Genomic DNA, 17,749 nt, shown 5'->3' on the forward strand with positions numbered 1-17,749 from the left:
AAATCAGCCCTGAGTGCTCACTGGAAGGACAGATCCTGAAGCTGAGGCTCCAGTACTTGGGCCACCTCATGAGAAGAGAAGACTCCCTGGAAAAAACCCTGATGTTGGGAAAGATGGAGGGCACAAGGAGAAGGGGACGGCAGAGGACGAGATGGTTGGATAGTGTTCTCGAAGCTACCAGCATGAGTTTGACCAAACTGTGGGAGGCAGTGGAAGACAGGAGTGCCTAGCGTGCTCTGGTCCATGGGGTCACGAAGAGTCGGACACGACTAAACGACTAAACAACAACAACAAATAACCCAGAGATGCATTCTAAATAAAAGCACACATTCTACTCATGTAAAAACACCAGGCAGGCCCCACAAATAACCCAGAGATGCATTTTAAATAAAAGCACACATTCTACTCATGTAAAAACACCAGGCAGGCCCCACAAATAACCCAGAGATGCATTTTAAATAAAAGAATACATTCTACTCAAGTAAAAACACGCTGATTTCTGGACCGTCCACGGGCTGGATTTAGAAGGTGATTGGGCCGGATCCAGCCCCCGGGCCTTAGTTTGCCTACCCATCATTAGGACACTGGCACTGTAACAACATCCCTCTCTCTCTCTCTTACAGAATTATGGTGCAAAGTTTTTATGATGGAAAAATCTAACAGGAGTGCTAGAGGACAGGCTACTTTATAGCATGAGTCTGCAGCAAGTTTTAAACCTGGAGCCTAAGAGATATATTCAGCCTGTATGCCACCAAAACCTCTAGCTGGAGTATAGGGTAACAAGCCAAACCAGCAAATGAGGCACTTGGAGAGCAATAGGCCAAATTAGGCCAGGTGGTAAGGCTGATCTCTGTGAAAGCTTTCAGTTCAGATTTATCTAGTCTGGGCTATATGAGGACTCGCCTGCTACTCCTATTTCTTCCAACAGATCAACCTCGCCTTATGTCACTACACTCAATTTTGCCTTGTTTCCAGGACCTTGCCTCCTGTCATGAGACCCAGCTCTGACATCCTTCCCCATGTCGTTAATAGGGAGCGATTTCTCTGTGATGAGGATATTAGTGTGGCTGGATGGAGCCCAACTAAAAAGATAAAATGGCTCTCCTAGGGGACTTGGACAATTTGGGGAGAACCTGTTCTTGTCATCTAGAATATTGCAATCTACATGGCATTATCTTGCTTGCCTCTTTTCGTTGCTCTTACAATCCTGCAGTCTGGATGAAGCACCTCAGTTTTCTTTCTGTGTACTTATCAGGCAGATGATGATCCCCTGCTTTCATAATACCAGCACCAGGGGGCATTCAACGAAGCTGAATTCCAGGAAGATTCAGGACAGACAAAGCAAAATACTTCTCCACACAGCGCATGACTGAACTATGGAATTCACTTTCTCAGAAAAACCATCTTCCGCAGAAACTGCTGCTTGCCTTCTATCACTGTGCCATTGAGAGCGTGCTCACTTATGGCTTATGTGTGTGGTACGGAAGCTGTACTACCCAGGACAGGATGGGGTTGTGCAGAGTTGTTAAGGCAGCAGAGAGCATTGTTGGCTGCCCACTTTCCACCTTAGAGCAGATTTATGCCACAAGGTGCCATAGGAAGGCACTGGACATAGTAAAAGATCCATCGCAACCTGGTCACTGTCTCTTCGAGCTCCTGCCGTCGGGACGGAGATACAGGACGATGAAAACAAGAACGAGCCGTCTTAAGAACAGCTTCTTTTCCAGAGCGATCTCGGCCCTGAATGGGAAGCCTGGACTTTGAAAGTCATCTAATCTTCCTTGCTGTACTATACTGTATTGTTTTAATTAGTGTTTTTATGGAGCAGTCAAGTAATTTCGTTGTCCCTGAGAGGGGGCAATGACAATAAAGATATTATTATTATTATTATTATGTGTTAATGGGTATCAATTCGGAAGACTTTTCAAAAAGTATTAGACCAATTCACAGAGGGTGGAGTTATGTCTGTTATACTTCCACTGTCACAGGCGGTAGGCCTTTATATATTTGTTGGGGAGAGTATTGTTGCACTCAGGTCTTGCTTGTGGGTACCTGGTGGGCCACTATGAGAGAACAGGATGCTGGGCTAGAAGGCCATTTGTCCTAATCCAACAGGATCCTCCTTATGTTCTTATTAAAAAGGGTTCAAGAGTGCTACTTCTTCCTTAATTCCAGCTCAGTAGCCATACTCAAGGCTCTGCCCACCTCACTTTTTTGGGGTAGTGTAAGGAACCTGCCTCCTCTAGTCTTCCTCCAAGTGTCCCCATTTTCCAGGAGGAACAGTCCCGGATTTACAGAAGCCGTCCTGGTTTCTGATTTGATCCCAAAATGTCTTGCTTTTCCTTAGGATTTCCCTACTTTCATCAGAGAAATGTTAGAGGGTGTGGAGTTACGCGACCCCTGAGCCAAGGAGATAAGTAACTAGACAACCTTTAGAAGACATCTGAAGGCAGCCCTGTATAGGGAAGTTTTTTAAATGTTTAATGTTTTATGATGCCTTAAATATATTGGGAGACACCCAGAGTGTCTGGGGCAACCCAGTCAGATGGGTGGGGCATTATAACAACAACAACAACAACAACTTTGTTGCAACTCCCGCCCGGGAACCAATGTCCCCACTGTGGAAGGATGTGTGGGTCCAGAATTGGCCTCCAAGGTCACTTACGGACTCATTGTTAAAACCATGTTTATGGAAGACAATCTTACTAGGCTACGAGTGATCACCAAAGAAGAAGAAGAAGAAGAGGAGGAGGAGGAGGAAGAAGAACCCTTCCCTTCCCCACCCCTCCTCTCCAGGTTTTGTTTTCTTCAGGTATCCCTTTTCCCTTCAGCCCCAATACCCAGCCTATACAACCATCCCAATCTCATGCAGTATCACTGACTCTCCTGCTGCGCTTGTCAGGGCTCCCTCAATTCTCCACCCTTTCCCTCCTCTGACTCACTCGTCTGCCTGCCATCCAGTCCCAGAGAAGTGTTTATATTATATTCCCTTAGGGTGTGCATAATAATAATAATAATAATAATAATAATAATAATAATTTATTTATACCCTGCCCATCTGGCTGGGTTTCCCCAACCATTCTGGGTGGCTTCCAACAAAATATTAAAATACAATAGTCTGTTAAACATTAAAAGCTTCCCTAAACAGGGCTGTCTTCAGATGTCTTCTAAAAGTCTGGTAGTTGTTGTTCTCTTTGACATCTGGTGGGAGGGCATTCCACAGGGTGGGTGCCACTACCGAGAAGGCCCTCTGCCTGGTTCCCTGTAACTTGGCTTATCGCAGCAAGGAAACCGCCAGAAAGCCCTCGGCGCTAGACCTCAGTATCCGGGCAGAACGATGGGGGTAGAGACGCTCCTTCAGGTATACTGGACTGAGGCCATTTAGGGCTTTCAAGGTCAGCACCAACACTTTGAATTGTGCTCGGAAACGTACTGGGAGCCAATGTAGATCTTTCAAGACCAGTGTTATGTGGTCTTGGCCTCCGCTCCCAGTTACCAGTCTAGCTGCCGCATTCACATGCCATCCACATTTCAGCAGCACTACATCACGTCCACCGTGTCCGTTTGTGTTCTGCCAAATTGGTTGCCACGTGGAACAAGGAGCTATATGCTTTCCCAGCGTTAGCCCTGGTAACATACAGAACCCAGCAGTAGTGAGGAGGCGGAGCCTTTATTGTTAATGCCTCCCATTTTCTATGTGACAAAAGTCTATGAGAAAAGGGGAGATAACCCTGCCCAGTACATAAGATGCATTCCTTTTACCTTCACAGTTGCCATTCACATCTACGTCAAAATGCAATCTACCATACTTACTCGAGTCTAATGAGGCATCGAATCTAATGCGCACCTCAATTTTCAGAACCTTGAAACCAAAAAAAGTATCTACTGGCGAAATGTGAAGGTGCCATTGAATCAAATGCGCATCTCAATTTTCGCAACGTAATTTGGCCAAAAAGGGTGAACATTAGATTCGAGTAAATACAGTATATTCTTGCAGTAAGTGCAAAATTTTACATTTGGATGTGATAACTGTATTCATTTCTAGAATGATTACAGCACACGTCTTGCTTCCTCAAAACATGAGTGTTTACTATTTTGGACTCCAGCACATGTTAGCAAGGTCACGAGATTCAATCCTAGTTCCCAATAAATCAGACTATAAGACATATGTGTCTAATGAGTAAGAATTAAGTACATATACTACATAAACTAGAAAACGTTACAGACATCCAGATGTAATGAATAGCTTATTCAGTAACGTGTGCTTGGAGGGTAGATTCGATTGGATAGTCCACCAACAATATGGAATGAACTCTGTCTACTACTCAGGATAGGCTGCTGACCTCAAAGTTAGCTACTTCAACAAGAAGACTTCAAAGGGGGACTAGAATTCAGTAAAATTCAACTTGATTCCATTGATGCCAGACTCATTCAAGACTGAAGATATATTTGTCACCTATAATCGGCTGACTTCAGATGGCAAATTAGAATAGCAATAAGGACTGTATTGTCATCAGTTGCTGCTGCTGTGAACAAAATTCTTATCCTCCATTTTGGTTTCACACAGAAATGTGTCAGACTTACTGCAGCGCCACCTTCCATGCCCTTTTGATCCAGTATGCCCTGATGGCAAACTTTTCCATCCATTATTTTCACGCATGTATGTACTGTATAGGGACGCGGATGGCGCTGTCCACAGAGCCTAGGACTTGCCGATCAGAAGGTCGGCGGTTCGAATCCCCGCGACAGGGTGAGCTCCCGTTGCTCAGTCCCAGCTCCTGCCAACCTAGCAGTTCGAAAGCACATCAAACTGCAAGTAGATAAATGGGTACCGCTCTGGCGGGAAGGTAAACGGCGTTTCCATGCGCTGCTCTGGTTCACCAGAAGCGGCTTAGTCATGCTGGCCACATGACCCGGAAGCTGTACACCGGCTACCTCAGCCAATAAAGCGAGATGAGCACACAACCCCAGAGTCGGCCACGACTGGACCTAATGGTCTGGGGTCCCTTTACCTTTACCTTATGTACTGTATAGGGACAGGAGTGTGCATTGCACACATAACATGTTTCAACTTAGGACCAAATGGGCTCTAGTCCACAAAAACTCAGGCTGCAAAAACACGTTAAGCTTTTAAGGTGCTACCAGACGCTTATTGTTCCTTCTTTACAATGTGATGAGGAAGCGACCAACACTTTTCCAATTGCCCTGGAGGAAGAGTTGGATATATTAAATAAACAGAACAAGCCATTCTGCCTGTGGGCATGGCTGTTGGGTGATTCTCTACTTCCCATTTCTAGGTCTCATTCAAAACAAGGTTAACCTTTTGGGTTATTTTTCAAGCAGGCCTGTGCTTCTTAGCCTGTCCTCTCCTCTCTCTCCCCGACTGCAATTTCTTGTCAGCGATATTCCAATGCAGCAGCTGTGGGATGTATTTTTAGCAGTTAATTTAGACACTCAATTAAAAGGATTTGCCTCAACAAGAACGGTGAGGTCTTCAGAGACCTGGATAGAATGACACAATCTTAGTGGAGACGAGCCATTTCCTTGCTTGGCTACAAAGAAGGAAGGAGCCTGCTGGGTAAGGAGGTTGATATTAGTAGAAACCATCCTTTTCTCCGATTATTGCAAGCTGAGCCCGATGGCAGATGAAAGGGAAGGAGGCCAGGTGTGAACACTGCACTGGTGCTTGGACTGACATTCTGCTCCAGGAAGACTCAGGGTGGGATCCGGAGATCCTCTTGTGGGAGAAATTGATTTGGGCAGTTGATTTTCCCACCCTCTCCTTTCCTTGGCAGCTTCCCACATGCCCCCTCAATGGCCCTGCTGCAATTGACATCTTTCTGCAGGGCCTGCAAGACAGAGCTGTTCCACCAGGCCTTTGGCCAAGGCACAGCCTGACCCCCTCCTTTGGTAATCCTCACAGAACTCTAGCCCAATGCTTGCCATTAATTTGATTTTGAATTGATTTTAGAATGAATTGATTTTAGAATGCTGTATTACTTTTACTGTTGTTAGCCACCCTGAGCCTGGCTTTGGCTGGGAAATAAATAAATAAATAAATAAATAGTAATAATTATTATTTTGCAAGCTGGAGCAGAGTATACTGACTTGGATCTATAGATTAACATACAGAAGGGAGTGAGGTGAAGGTGACCTTCCCAACCATGGTAGCTACTGAGAAAGGCTCTCCGAACAGTTTCGGGGGGACCCTGTTTAATGGGGTGCACCGTGGCATGGGGGCTGAAGGCGAAGATTGTGGAAAATCAGGTAGTGGCTCCTGTGAGTGGCCTCCACCCAATTTTCTGGAATCTCCCCCTGTTCCCCAGCACTAAAGCCCACCCCCACCCCATTCATGTTGCCTTGTTTTTGGAGTGTCCTCTTTAGTGTTGCTCATCAGGTGGCAACTGTTTTGCATGGGTTGGAGGTGTTGCTTGCTTTTTCTTTGTAAGAGCGGAAGACTTTTAAAATTTTTGCCGAGCATGCTTCATAACTGGATTTACAGTTTTATTGAATTTTATTAATTGAATGGCTGCAACTCCTGTGATTTTAGGGCTGGTGTTTATTTGCTTCCAGACCATCAGCTTTCACAGGCAATAGATGTGTCATTCTAAGCTGTGTCATTCTCTTCCCACCTCCTCCTCCCACCTCCAGAGAAGAGAATCATTGTTCTTTCCCTCCCAGGTAGGCGAAGGTTGCATGGAGAGTGATGGGGTGCCTCTTCTTCTCAGCTGCATCCTGGAAATACACAAATGCACACACAAACACAAACTCATACAGCACCTTCCTACTGGGGGCAGCACACCACAGCCTCTGCTAAACCATATGAGAATCCTTGGCCATCATACTGACCCCAAAACCTCCTGGGCCAGCCATGCACCATGCTTCCTCCCTGCCGGCAACGTTCTCAAGCCATCCCCTTTGAGCCAAAGTCTGACTGCCTACACTGGCATACCCCACAAAGAAAGGGGCTGGAATGGCAGAAAAAGGACAGGAAATGGCACGGTGGGATTTGCAACACAAATTGCAAGAGGTTAGGTTAGAAGAAGAAGAAGAGCTTGGATTTGATATCCCGCTTTATCACTACCCGAAGGAGTCTCAAAGCAGCTAACATTCTCCTTTCCCTTCCTCCCCCACAACAAACACTCTGTGAGGTGAGTGGGGCTGAGAGACTTCAGAGAAGTGTGACTAGCCCAAGGTCACCCAGCAGCTGCATGTGGAGGAGCGGAGATGTGAACCCTGTTCACCAGATTATGAGTCTACCGCTCTTAACCACTTCAGCACACTGGTTATCTTCTTCCCTATTCGTGTTCTGCTGGCAACTGAAGACATCTCTCTTTAAGCAAGTTGTTGTTGTCGTTGTCTTGTTCCTTTATTTTATTTATTGACTGCTTGCTTTGGCTCTTTGTGTTCTTGCTCTCTGGTACTGCTTTTAGTCTGTCAATTGTGTTTTAAGGACAGGGTTTTGCTATTTTTGTGCTTGTTTTTTTTTTAAAAAAGCATTCTATAAATCTCTTTGATCAACTTCTTTTTTGTTTGGGGGGGGGAGAGTGGGATTTAATACAATTTTATTTATTTAACAAAATGTGAACACCAGTTGGTTGTAGAAAGTCCTCTAAGTTGTATACAAGCAAATAAATTTAAATGAATTGGAAAGGCTGTTTTAGGTCATGAGTAGAGAGAATTCCCAGTCCTGGAGTAAGGTTGTTTCCAGACAACCTGTTTATTGACTACTTATCTTGATTTGTTTACAGGAGATTAGATGACTCCGTTATTTAAGAAGCATTCCTTCTGCATTTTCCTGTTACCTTTCCTTGTTGCAAAATAAAAAAATAAAAAACAAAAAATTCTGATCATTAGGGGGCAGAGGGTTTGTTTTGTAAGACCTTCCAATTAACTAAAACTCTGCAACCTGAATTTGCTAGTATGTGATCAAATCCCATCCAAAAATAGCAGCCTGGAAGTGCCCAAGGGTTCTGCTCCCAGCATGAAAAAGATCAGTGACAATTACAGAGACAATTATAGACGAGTTCATCCTTCCTCTCCACCCACACCTAGAAGGTTATGTGGGTGTCTCTTTCACCTTCCAGAATTTTGCAGAAGGGGTAGCTGGTATCTCTTGCTCTCCAGTAAGGGAACAGATTTATTGACGACTTCTACCAGATGTGGGGAACCTTTTGTCCTCCAGATGTTGCTGAACTACAATTCCCATCATCGCTGGTCCTTGGCCATGCTTGCTGGGACCGATGGAAGATGTGCTTCAGCAAACCTGGAGGGCCAAAGTCATAACTTACTTAGAGCAACTTGCGAGACATACAGGAAAGGGTTCTGTAAACTCAGAAAAACAGTGACCTTAGGAGACCTGGGGATAAACCAGAAGACACATCCTTCCCTCTTTTTTCAGTAATAACAGACCCTTTCCAAATGCAGGAAACTCATATTGGGACTAGTTATACACAGAATTTGGGAACCTGAAACTCAATGCAGTTAAGGATGGAGTAAGATGATTGTTTGCTGGGTAGGAAAAAAGTAGGTAGGAAAAAGCACATTGACCTTTAAGTACTTTAGTTAAAAATGTAAGGCACTCCATTCTCTACCTGCCCCTCAGTCCAAGTAATTTTGGCAAAATTTAACACTTTCACAGAATGCTGTGGTTCAGTTCAAGTTGTGTTCCTAACATCCCTTTCTAAACCTTACTTGGCCTGTGCCATTAGAAAGTCCATTCCTCTCATGCTTTCGTAATACTCAATGGCTAAAGTGAAATCAAACTTGTTGAGGGTTGGTCGATCAATGGGAATGCTGGAGAAGCCCTGGTCTTCTTTTGAAAAGCCCCACTGGGAGTTGAATTCCTTTGCTGATTTTGTCATACAATGCAGAGAACAAAAGGCATCACCAAAGCTATTGCAGCCATGATGGCAAAGTCTGGGAACAATTCATGCATCTCAGAATTCCAATAGACCAGCTTAGCACAAAGGTCTTTGTAGGAAAGCTGGTTGAGGCTAAATACTACCTTTTTAAAGAAGGGACAGTCGTTCAGTGCTCGCTCGAGTCTCACCACACAGGAATACGTCTGCAAAAGGAAGTTCAGTTCATCCGCACCATAGCTCCCAATTTCCTCTAAAACGTGAGGATAGCATTTGGGGTTAAATATGGTGGAGAAAGTGTTTATCATTTCCAGAGAAGTGCTAGGGAATGTATCCTGCAGTTTGCACCACACACACTTTAAGAAAGTATCCTTGAAATGTTCAAATTTTGTCAAGCGTGCCCTGGAACAGTCAGTCAATTCCACACCTTCGTCGCAGAACCAACTCCGTACATTCTGGTCCTCACAGTGGTGCTGCTCATTGAGTTCATTAAGGAACCCTTTGAAGTTGTAGCCATTAGTTTTGATCTGGTTTTGGAGGCTGATAATGGTGGCAGACACAACAGGTTTCAATATGGAGAGATCAAAGTTCTTTAGCTGGAATAACTTGTTCAGTTTCTGGAAAACGGGCAAGGTGTCTGGAAGCAGATTAGTGAAAGCAAGGGAACTGAATTTCTTCAGCTCCCCACAGAGACCAAATGCCAGTGGATATCTCTCTGACTCGGCCTCCAGCGGACACAACAAGGCTGGCCAAGAGGCATCTATAATCTCCATGGCTGGCAAGATGGCACTCCAGTGGATGGCCCTTGACCTTTCCATGTTTACTTCACAGAACTCAAAGACACTCTGCAAGTGCTGGATACGATTGTTTTCTGCTGTGAAGCTGGCACACAGCGGGTAGACAGCATCCACGACTTTGGTGCATAATTTTATATCTAAGATTTGCTTTGATGCCAGCAGCAGACCGCTCCACTGGTGAGAGAGGGAGTGTATCTCAGTGAGAAGAGGAAAGCTGGATTTCACCTTAGATCCCACACCACAGTGTCTGTGGGTTAACAGGGAGGAACCTCCAGAGTTTCAGCCATGCAACTTTCATGGTTGGCACGCCTTGACTGCTGTGTAGCCCTCACTGTCTGGAAGCTGAATGATGCCAAGGAACACGATGGAAGTTTGGCCTTCATGAGGGGAGCTAGTGGTGTTAAAAAAAAACCAAGGTTTCTTCATTCCAGTGCATCCAGCGTCTCTTCCACCACTAACCAAATGAAAGGTGAGATCTTCAGCCTAAGCTTGTCTTCATTATGTAGGACTTTGGCAATGGCTGTCTGGCATCAGTGAGATTAGGACCAAAGTTCAGGGGGACAGAGTGTGTGTGGGGAAATGCATATATGAATGCTTAGAACAAGTTTCAACTTGCAGAAAACTCGGGTTCTTTAGAAATGAAGTGAGCCTCTTAAAAATATGTAGACTGTTAACAGGAAAGAGAAATTTCTTCTTTTTTGTATCTCTGATTTTGCTTTCCTTGATGATTTTCAGCTATAGGCTCATCCACACTTACATTTTGCCCTGTGCTTTCTAGGCACCTGCCGTGTCCAAGCGCTCCCCCTGCCCCGCCCCCGGTGCTTTCCCCGCGAAAACTCACTCTTTAATGCTGAATCGGAGCAAACAGCAAATTGGGTTTTCCATGGTTTGCTGTTTGCTCCTATTTGTCCATAAAGAGTGAGTTTTTGTGGGGAAACCCCCCCAAAAAAAGCACTCGGACATAGGCTTTATAGCACGGACCTATGCCTGGAAATGTGGCACAAAATGAGGTCTGGATGAGCCCTATGCCACAGGGTCCTGTGACCATGTTGCCTCCCTTTTGAAAGGTCTTTTGCCTTGCTTAGGGCAAGAATTATGATTGCCAGCTAAACCTTCTTTGGTTTGTGACAATTATATCTAGCAGAGGATGATACCAGTTTGCACACACATCCTGCAGTGATAGAGAAACACTACTTGGGGTATGCAGTGATCCCTGTGGGACAAGACGACATGTCACCCCATTTTTGTGATCCATACAGGAGGCATTAGGAGACCCAATACACTTTCCTCCCTTCTCAATATACTGATCTTTATTTCACAGGCTCAGAATATCCAGGTGCACTGTGGATTTAATTTTTTTTAAAGGGGGGTAATTACTTTCAGAAAGCATGCCAGCCTTGTGCATCTCACTACCATGCAAAAGCAGGATTGTCCAATTTTGTATGAACTTATCTCCATTTGCAAACCAAAGACTGGCCATTATTGCTCATTTCACTAGTTCCTTCCAGGGAACGCTGCTGCAAGGTCTGGGTACATTTCATTCCATTTTGTTGCAATATTTTAATTACTTACCCTACCCGCTTCTTTTTTTTAAAAAAGCAAAGTCTGCAGGATAGTGTATGTGCATGTGTGTGTGTGTATGTGAGTGAAATAGAGAGAAATCTAATTAGCATGTTTATCTTCCATAAAACAGAGACCCTTATTTATGCAAAACAACTGGCAAACGCTCAAGATCAGGCAAATTAATTTGATTTTAATAGGCATGAAATGCTGGTAAAATTAAAAGATTTTCCCCGTTCTTCCTCTTCCTCTGAGCTCTCGTTGCTTTGGCTGGGTGACTATGTTCATGGACTAGCTGAGAATGTGGAAAAAGAATTTGCTTTAAAAAGGAAACCTCCGTAGTCTATTATGCTAATTTAAGTTGCTTTTCTCATTACAGGGCTCAGTATTTAACTATTATGGGCCTCTTATTTAAATAGAAAAAGTCTCATTTTTGAAGACTCTTTACAGTTAGCAATTCCTCTCTATGAAACTGTTAAAAGCTTCTGGTGTAGGCATATTTAGATAATTTAGAACAATTCGAATTTGGGTTCAGGTCTGGCCATGGAACTGAATTGGCATTGGTCGCTCTTATGAATAACCTCTGTAGAAAGGAGGACAGGAACAATGTGACTTTGCCCCTGTTTCTTGATCTCTTGTTGGCTTTTGATACAATCGACTGCGGTATCCTCCTGGACCAGATCCAAAGAATGGGAACTGGGTCAACTGTATTACAGTGGTTCCAATCCTACCATTGGGGCGATGTGCAGAAAGTAGCTTCAAGAGAGTGGTTTTCACCCCAACTTAGAACAAACCCATTGAAATTAATGTATCCTAGTTAACCAGGTCCATTAATTTCAGTAGGGCTAATCTGAATGTGACTAACAATGGATACAACCCCTCGTCTCTAACCCTTCTAGCAATGTAAGCTAAACTCTGTATTTTCCCATTCCTCTCTAGCAATGCAAGGCATACTGGTTAAGAATATGGAGATTATGTATATATGAATTTGTGTGTGTGTGTGTGTGTGTGTGTGTGTGTGTACAGACTTTTTCTGTAATAAACATTTTTAATAATAATACTAATAATATATTTTTTTAAAGAACATGGAGACAATACTGGCCTAATCTTAACAAGGTTGTTACAAGGATTAATACCCCAAAGTAAATGTTAAAACGTTATCACTGCCAGCACCCCGCTTTTTTTTGTTTCCCGAGTAAGTAAAAAAAACCCTAAATAAACTGAAGCTCAATAAATTATACAAAAGAAATTAATGCCAAGAAACCTTTGTTGCACATTTTATTCCAATCACAAAATCTGGGTTTTCTAGGCAAAGATTTTGGACACTTCTGGAATACAGAATGTGTATTCTCTCTCTCTCTCTCTCTCTCTCTCTCTCTCTCTCTCTCTGACACACACACATGAGAGAGAGAGAGAGAGAGAGAGAGAGAGAGAGAGAGAGAGAGAGAGCACTTCAAGCAGTGCACACAAAAAGTCAGCGTGCACTCAAGAGATATGCACCTGTGTTGCTTAGATGCCGGTGGAATGGCAGTACAGTGGTACCTCGGGTTAAGTACTTAATTCGTTCTGGAGGTCCGTTCTTAACCTGAAACTGTTCTTAACCTGAAGCACCACTTTAGCTAATGGGACCTCCTGCTGCTGCTGTGCTGCCGGAGAACGCTTTCTGTTCTCATCCTGAAGCAAAGTTCTTAACACGAGGTAATATTTCTGGGTTAGCAGAGTCTGTAACCTGAAGCGTATGTAACCTGAAGTGTATGTAACCCGAGGTACGACTGTATCTGCTGTGCTCACAGGTCAGCAGTGCTGGGCAGAGACTGAACTTCTGCAGCTCAAGCAAAGAGGAGTATTTCTCATTGGAAACCTCCTCCTTGGCCATTCAGTTGACTGCGGTGAAGACAGCTACCTTGATGGGGCTGACTTCTGCTTTGACATCTGAATACAGCTCCTGGGGGCTTTGCACCTGTGTCTCAAAAGCCAACTGCTCCCTGTTGACTGCCAGGACCTGCCAGTGAGCCCCCGGGGTGACATGATGCAGGAGGGTACAACGCTGGAAGTTATCTGTGCCCACGGTGAAGGCCTTCTCAGCTTTGCAGTGCTTGTTTCTCACAAGGGCCTGGCGGCACGTTGCAGAACATAGCTTTCGTTCACAGTGAAACTGCAACCAGCTGAATTCGTCCTTCCATTGCTCAGTGAAATACCACTTACACTTCTTATTTGAATCGGATGTTTCCCAGGCGGCACCAGAGCTTGCTCCTGGGCCGGGGAACCAAACACTATGGAGGAAGAACTGAACTTTTGTTTCCCTTGAAGGAGGAGAAGCAGCCTTTTACATATAATTTAGAAAAGAAGGCCTATTTATCACTTCCTTGGTTTGACTGGAAACGAAAGATAAGAGGGAAAGGGATTAGGGAACTGACAGATCTTGTCCAACTTTTCCAGTTAGCTATCTATTTGAATGGCCAAAGGCATGAGACAAAGAACTATGCATTGTGAACAAACATAGGACACCCTTGGAGAACCCTTTTGCAGAGGAAGTTGATCAGTGCCGAGGTGTACTAAAGCCGTATCATTAACCTCTATTTTATTTGGCATTTGTTGTCCATCAGGGTTGCTAATCTGTGCTCCAAAACATGCAAAACTAGATTCGGGGCAGGGGGACAAGGAGGAGTGAACCACTGCAGGCAGGACCCAGTGAAAACATTTCGCGCAAAATGAACAGGGTAATGAACAGGTGCTGCACAAGAGATTAGTAGTGCCCTTGAGCAGGTCTCGTTTCAAGGGGAGTTGCCCACAGAGCTTTCTGCTGGATTTTATCCCATGGTTAGCATCGGAACGATTTAGGAAACTAAAGTAGCCAACAAAAATTTGTGCGCGTCTGACCCTCCAGAGGTTTGAGTACAGTTAAGGAATGTTAAGGAAGTGCTTGCCCCAAATTCTGCATGGAGCAGGAATGAAGGACCTGAATTAAGCTTCATCCCATGCCTGCCGAACCACAGATTTCTGCGCCAAGAGCTTACTGCTGTCCAGCAGCACACATTTGAGAAGGACCTCTCCCCTGAAGCAATAAGCAGCATCTCATGCGCAGCACCACTGACTGCCTCATTTCAAAACTGAGAAGATGTAGATTAGGCTGCTTCCATATTCCACTTCACTCTGGCATTTTACCATTGTACTGTTGAGAGTGTATTAACTTATGGTCTGTGTGTGTGGTTTGGGAGCTGCACGGTCAGGGAAAAAACAATGTTGTCCAGGGTTGTAAAGACTGCAGAGAGAATAATTGGGTGCACTCTCCCCACCTTGGATCAAATGTATGCTTCCAGGTGCCATAAGAAAGCAGCAGAGCTAGTGCAGGATAGTGCACACCCCGGAAATGTTCTCTTTCAGCTTCTGCCTTCTGGAAGAAGGTACAGAGTTATAAAGACTAGGACTAGCCGCCTGAGAAACAGTTTCTATTCAAATGCGATTTTGGTTTTAAACGCAGTGTAGGATAGTCTCTATGGGAGTATATTGTATTTAATTATGGGGTATCAGAGTTTTTAGGGGGCTAACCAGGCTGGGATAGCAGACTTGTTGGTTTCTGAATGTCTGGCGTAGATTTTCAATTTCGTTGTTCTGTATGGGACAATGACAATAAAGATTATCGTATTGCATCGTATCATATCGTTAGAGCAGCACCTCCGTAGGGTGCTCAAAAACAGTGGCATAGCCACCCCTCTCCATTCACTAGTACCTATTATTACTTAGATCAGGAGTCAGCAAGGTATATCTTGCCTGGGCCAGATCGGTCCCGCAGACCCTCCATGGGTCGGATGGTGCGTGCACGCAAGCCCACAATTTTTGGTATCTGCGCATATGTGATTTCCAGCACCACAGAAGCGAGTCCCCATGCTTCGATTTAGCGCAGCGCTTGAGTGGGAAGCTCGGTTCTGGGGTGGCTCGTGGGCCGGTCAAACGACCTCTGTGGGCTGCTTCCAGTCCATGGGCCTTAGGTTGCTGAGCCCTGACTTATATGCACTTCCCCTTGTAGTCTTGCTGTTCCTGAGGCAGTCGATACCTGGAAGCACCACATGACTCTTTCCCTGACCTTGAAGATACTGCTTCTCACAGTTGCACTCAAAAAACCCTGACCCACAAAATGGGTTCATAAGTTTAACATTTCCATTCACTGAGAATGTATTTCTAAAACGTATGTTTAACATCAAGACATTTTATACTGCCGTGAAGAATATCTTTTCAACTCTGTTCCAGGTATGCAAGTAGCGTCACAGGGTAGCATCACAGACTTGACTAACGCCATGAATTTAAACATATCTGCTTAACTTGGCTGCTTTTATCTTCAAGAGAGGGAGGGTGGTGTGGCCCTGTTTCAGAACAGGCTCCTGAAAAGTATTTGGGACCACACTAGCTATCTGCTGAAAATCACTGCCCCTTGGGTGCATTAGCTTGGCAGGAAGAACAGATGTTATGTTCACTGCCCATTACACAAGACTGCGGATGTCACAATTCCACCACGAAAGTGCAGAAATCTGTGCACAGCAAGAATCTCAGCCTCAATCCTTTCTTTTTAAAAGCATCATTCTAGCCTTCACGGCTGCAAAGTCCAAAAGTATAAAGGCGATGTTTTAGCCCAGAGTGGTGGAGGCTGAACAGGATTTCCAATGGTTGCCTCGTAACGTATTCTTGTTTTAAACGTTTTAGCCCGATTCTCTGCTAATCACAGCATCTGAAGTGGCTGTGGGATCCAAGACATCAATAATAGCAAAAGCAAAATCAACCATGCATAATAATGCATAATCACAGGTTGCACACAACTCACAGATTACTGCTTTCCTTGAGTCCAGAATTTAGAATTTTTTTTGCTTCTATCGTAAGAAGCACACAACTCTCCCCGTACAAAAAACTGAACCCTATTTCAGACAGGAGCATCTGAAAAAGATCCTAACGGAGAGTGGAAGAAATGATCCCTCTTCCATTGGAGATAAGGATGCACAAAGGCTAAAGTAAAGGTCCTACTTTGTTGTATGTTCCAGGGGGAGCCCTGGCACGGAAAACAAGAGTCCTTGGGGTCAGTTCAAGGGGTCAAAAGGAGTGAGAAAAGGGAATCAAAACAAAAAAAAAAAATTTTTTTTCTTCCAGTAGCACCTTAAAGACCAACTAAGTTAGTTCTTGGTATGAGCTTTCGTGTGCATGCACACTTCTTCAGATACACTGAAACAGAAGTTGCCAGATCCTTCTATATAGTGAGAAGGTGGGGAGGGGTATTACTCAGAAGGGTGGTGGGAATGGGTGGTTGGCAGATAGCTGCGATGAGCCTGTTGACGACTCTTAACGACTGCAATAGGTCTTACAGGAAAAAGCAAGGGGTGAGAAGGTGAAAAATGGCTTTGTCATGTATAATGAGATAAGAATCCAATGTCTTTGTTCAGACCAGGTCTCTCCATGGTTTTAAGTTTGGTAATGAGTTGCAATTCAGCAGCTTCTCTTTCCAGTCTATTTCTGAAATTCCTTTGTAGTAATACAGCTACTTTGAGATCTTGTATAGAATGTCCTGGGAAGGGAATCAAGCATTCAAATGATTTTTCTAGCTGAAAAGCAGGGAAGAATGGAGGATAAATCGGGGTGGACTATAAGCTGCTAGGTAGGAAAGCTTGCAATAGGTACAAGATGATGACATCTATTGGACTGTTAAAATATTGTATATGCTGCAGAAAAGTAAGAAAATCAGTTTCCTGCTTCAAGCAATATCTTGGGATCAAACTACAAATGAAGCTGGGAGACCTGGAATCAAGTACAGTGGTACCTCGGGTTAAGAACTTAATTCGTTCTGGAGGTCCATTCTTAACCTGAAACTGTTCTTAACCTGAGGTACCACTTTAGCTAATGGGGCCTCCTGCTGCCACCGCGCCACCGCCACACGATTTCTGTTCTCATCCTGTAGCAAAGTTCTTAACCCAAGGTACTATTTCTGGGTTAGTGGAGTCTGTAACCTGAAGCGTCTGTAACCCGAGGTACCACTGTATTGTTGTGAGAGGGTGTTTGTTTTTGTTTTTTGGGTGGGGGACCCTTTTCTTCTCAGGCTGTTCTTGTGATGACTCCCCTGCCCCAAACCACCCTGCTGCTTTACCACCCACGTTGGCAAGAGCAGGTGAGACACAGGTGAGAGTTGGAAAGCAGCTGTGTGGGGAGAGGTTGATTACAAAACGGCCCACAGGAGAAGGATTAAACTGCCTGCGGTGCTGCTGCAATCCAATCTGAAGTAACCCACCCCCATTTCCTTCATTAAAGCAAAACATGGGGAGATCAACTGTGCCACATGCGTTTTGGCCCCACAACAAGGTTTCAAAATATGGGCAGATTCTGCCTTTTTCTGACAACAGCTCAGGCAAAACTTGCTTCTCAAAAGGATCTGAAAACTCCCCCCTTTCTCTGACACACCTCCTTTATGACAGATGCATACCGTAATTATTATTATTTTTTTGCAAAGCTGACACTGGAAAACTTCGTTGATTTTTTTTTTTTAAATAGTAAGCA

The 17,749-nt window shown here is 44.4% G+C and overlaps 3 protein-coding genes across 13 annotated transcripts in view; 1 reads left to right on the forward strand and 2 right to left on the reverse strand.

The window, feature by feature from the left end:
• The window catches only part of NKIRAS2 (NFKB inhibitor interacting Ras like 2), a 272,510-nt gene that overhangs the window by 55,397 nt on the left and 199,364 nt on the right, over positions 1-17,749 (forward strand). The window lies entirely within an intron of this gene.
• Positions 1-17,749, reverse strand: part of ZNF385C (zinc finger protein 385C) — a 154,683-nt gene that overhangs the window by 36,072 nt on the left and 100,862 nt on the right. The gene's annotated exons all lie outside the window — the stretch shown is intronic.
• Positions 8,643-15,020, reverse strand: LOC310748671 (uncharacterized protein C17orf113; the record flags this gene model as incomplete). The annotated part of the gene is given in 7 exon segments (XM_083584519.1): positions 8,643-8,838; positions 8,840-8,880; positions 8,882-9,832; positions 10,084-10,178; positions 12,989-13,094; positions 13,098-13,471; positions 14,990-15,020. Coding segments are annotated over 7 exon segments (1,746 nt in total). The 3' UTR covers positions 8,643-8,690.

The sequence above is a fragment of the Podarcis filfolensis genome (genome assembly GCF_964270895.1).
Source record: "Podarcis filfolensis genome assembly, chromosome: 13".
NCBI classification, from domain to species: domain Eukaryota; kingdom Metazoa; phylum Chordata; class Lepidosauria; order Squamata; family Lacertidae; genus Podarcis; species Podarcis filfolensis.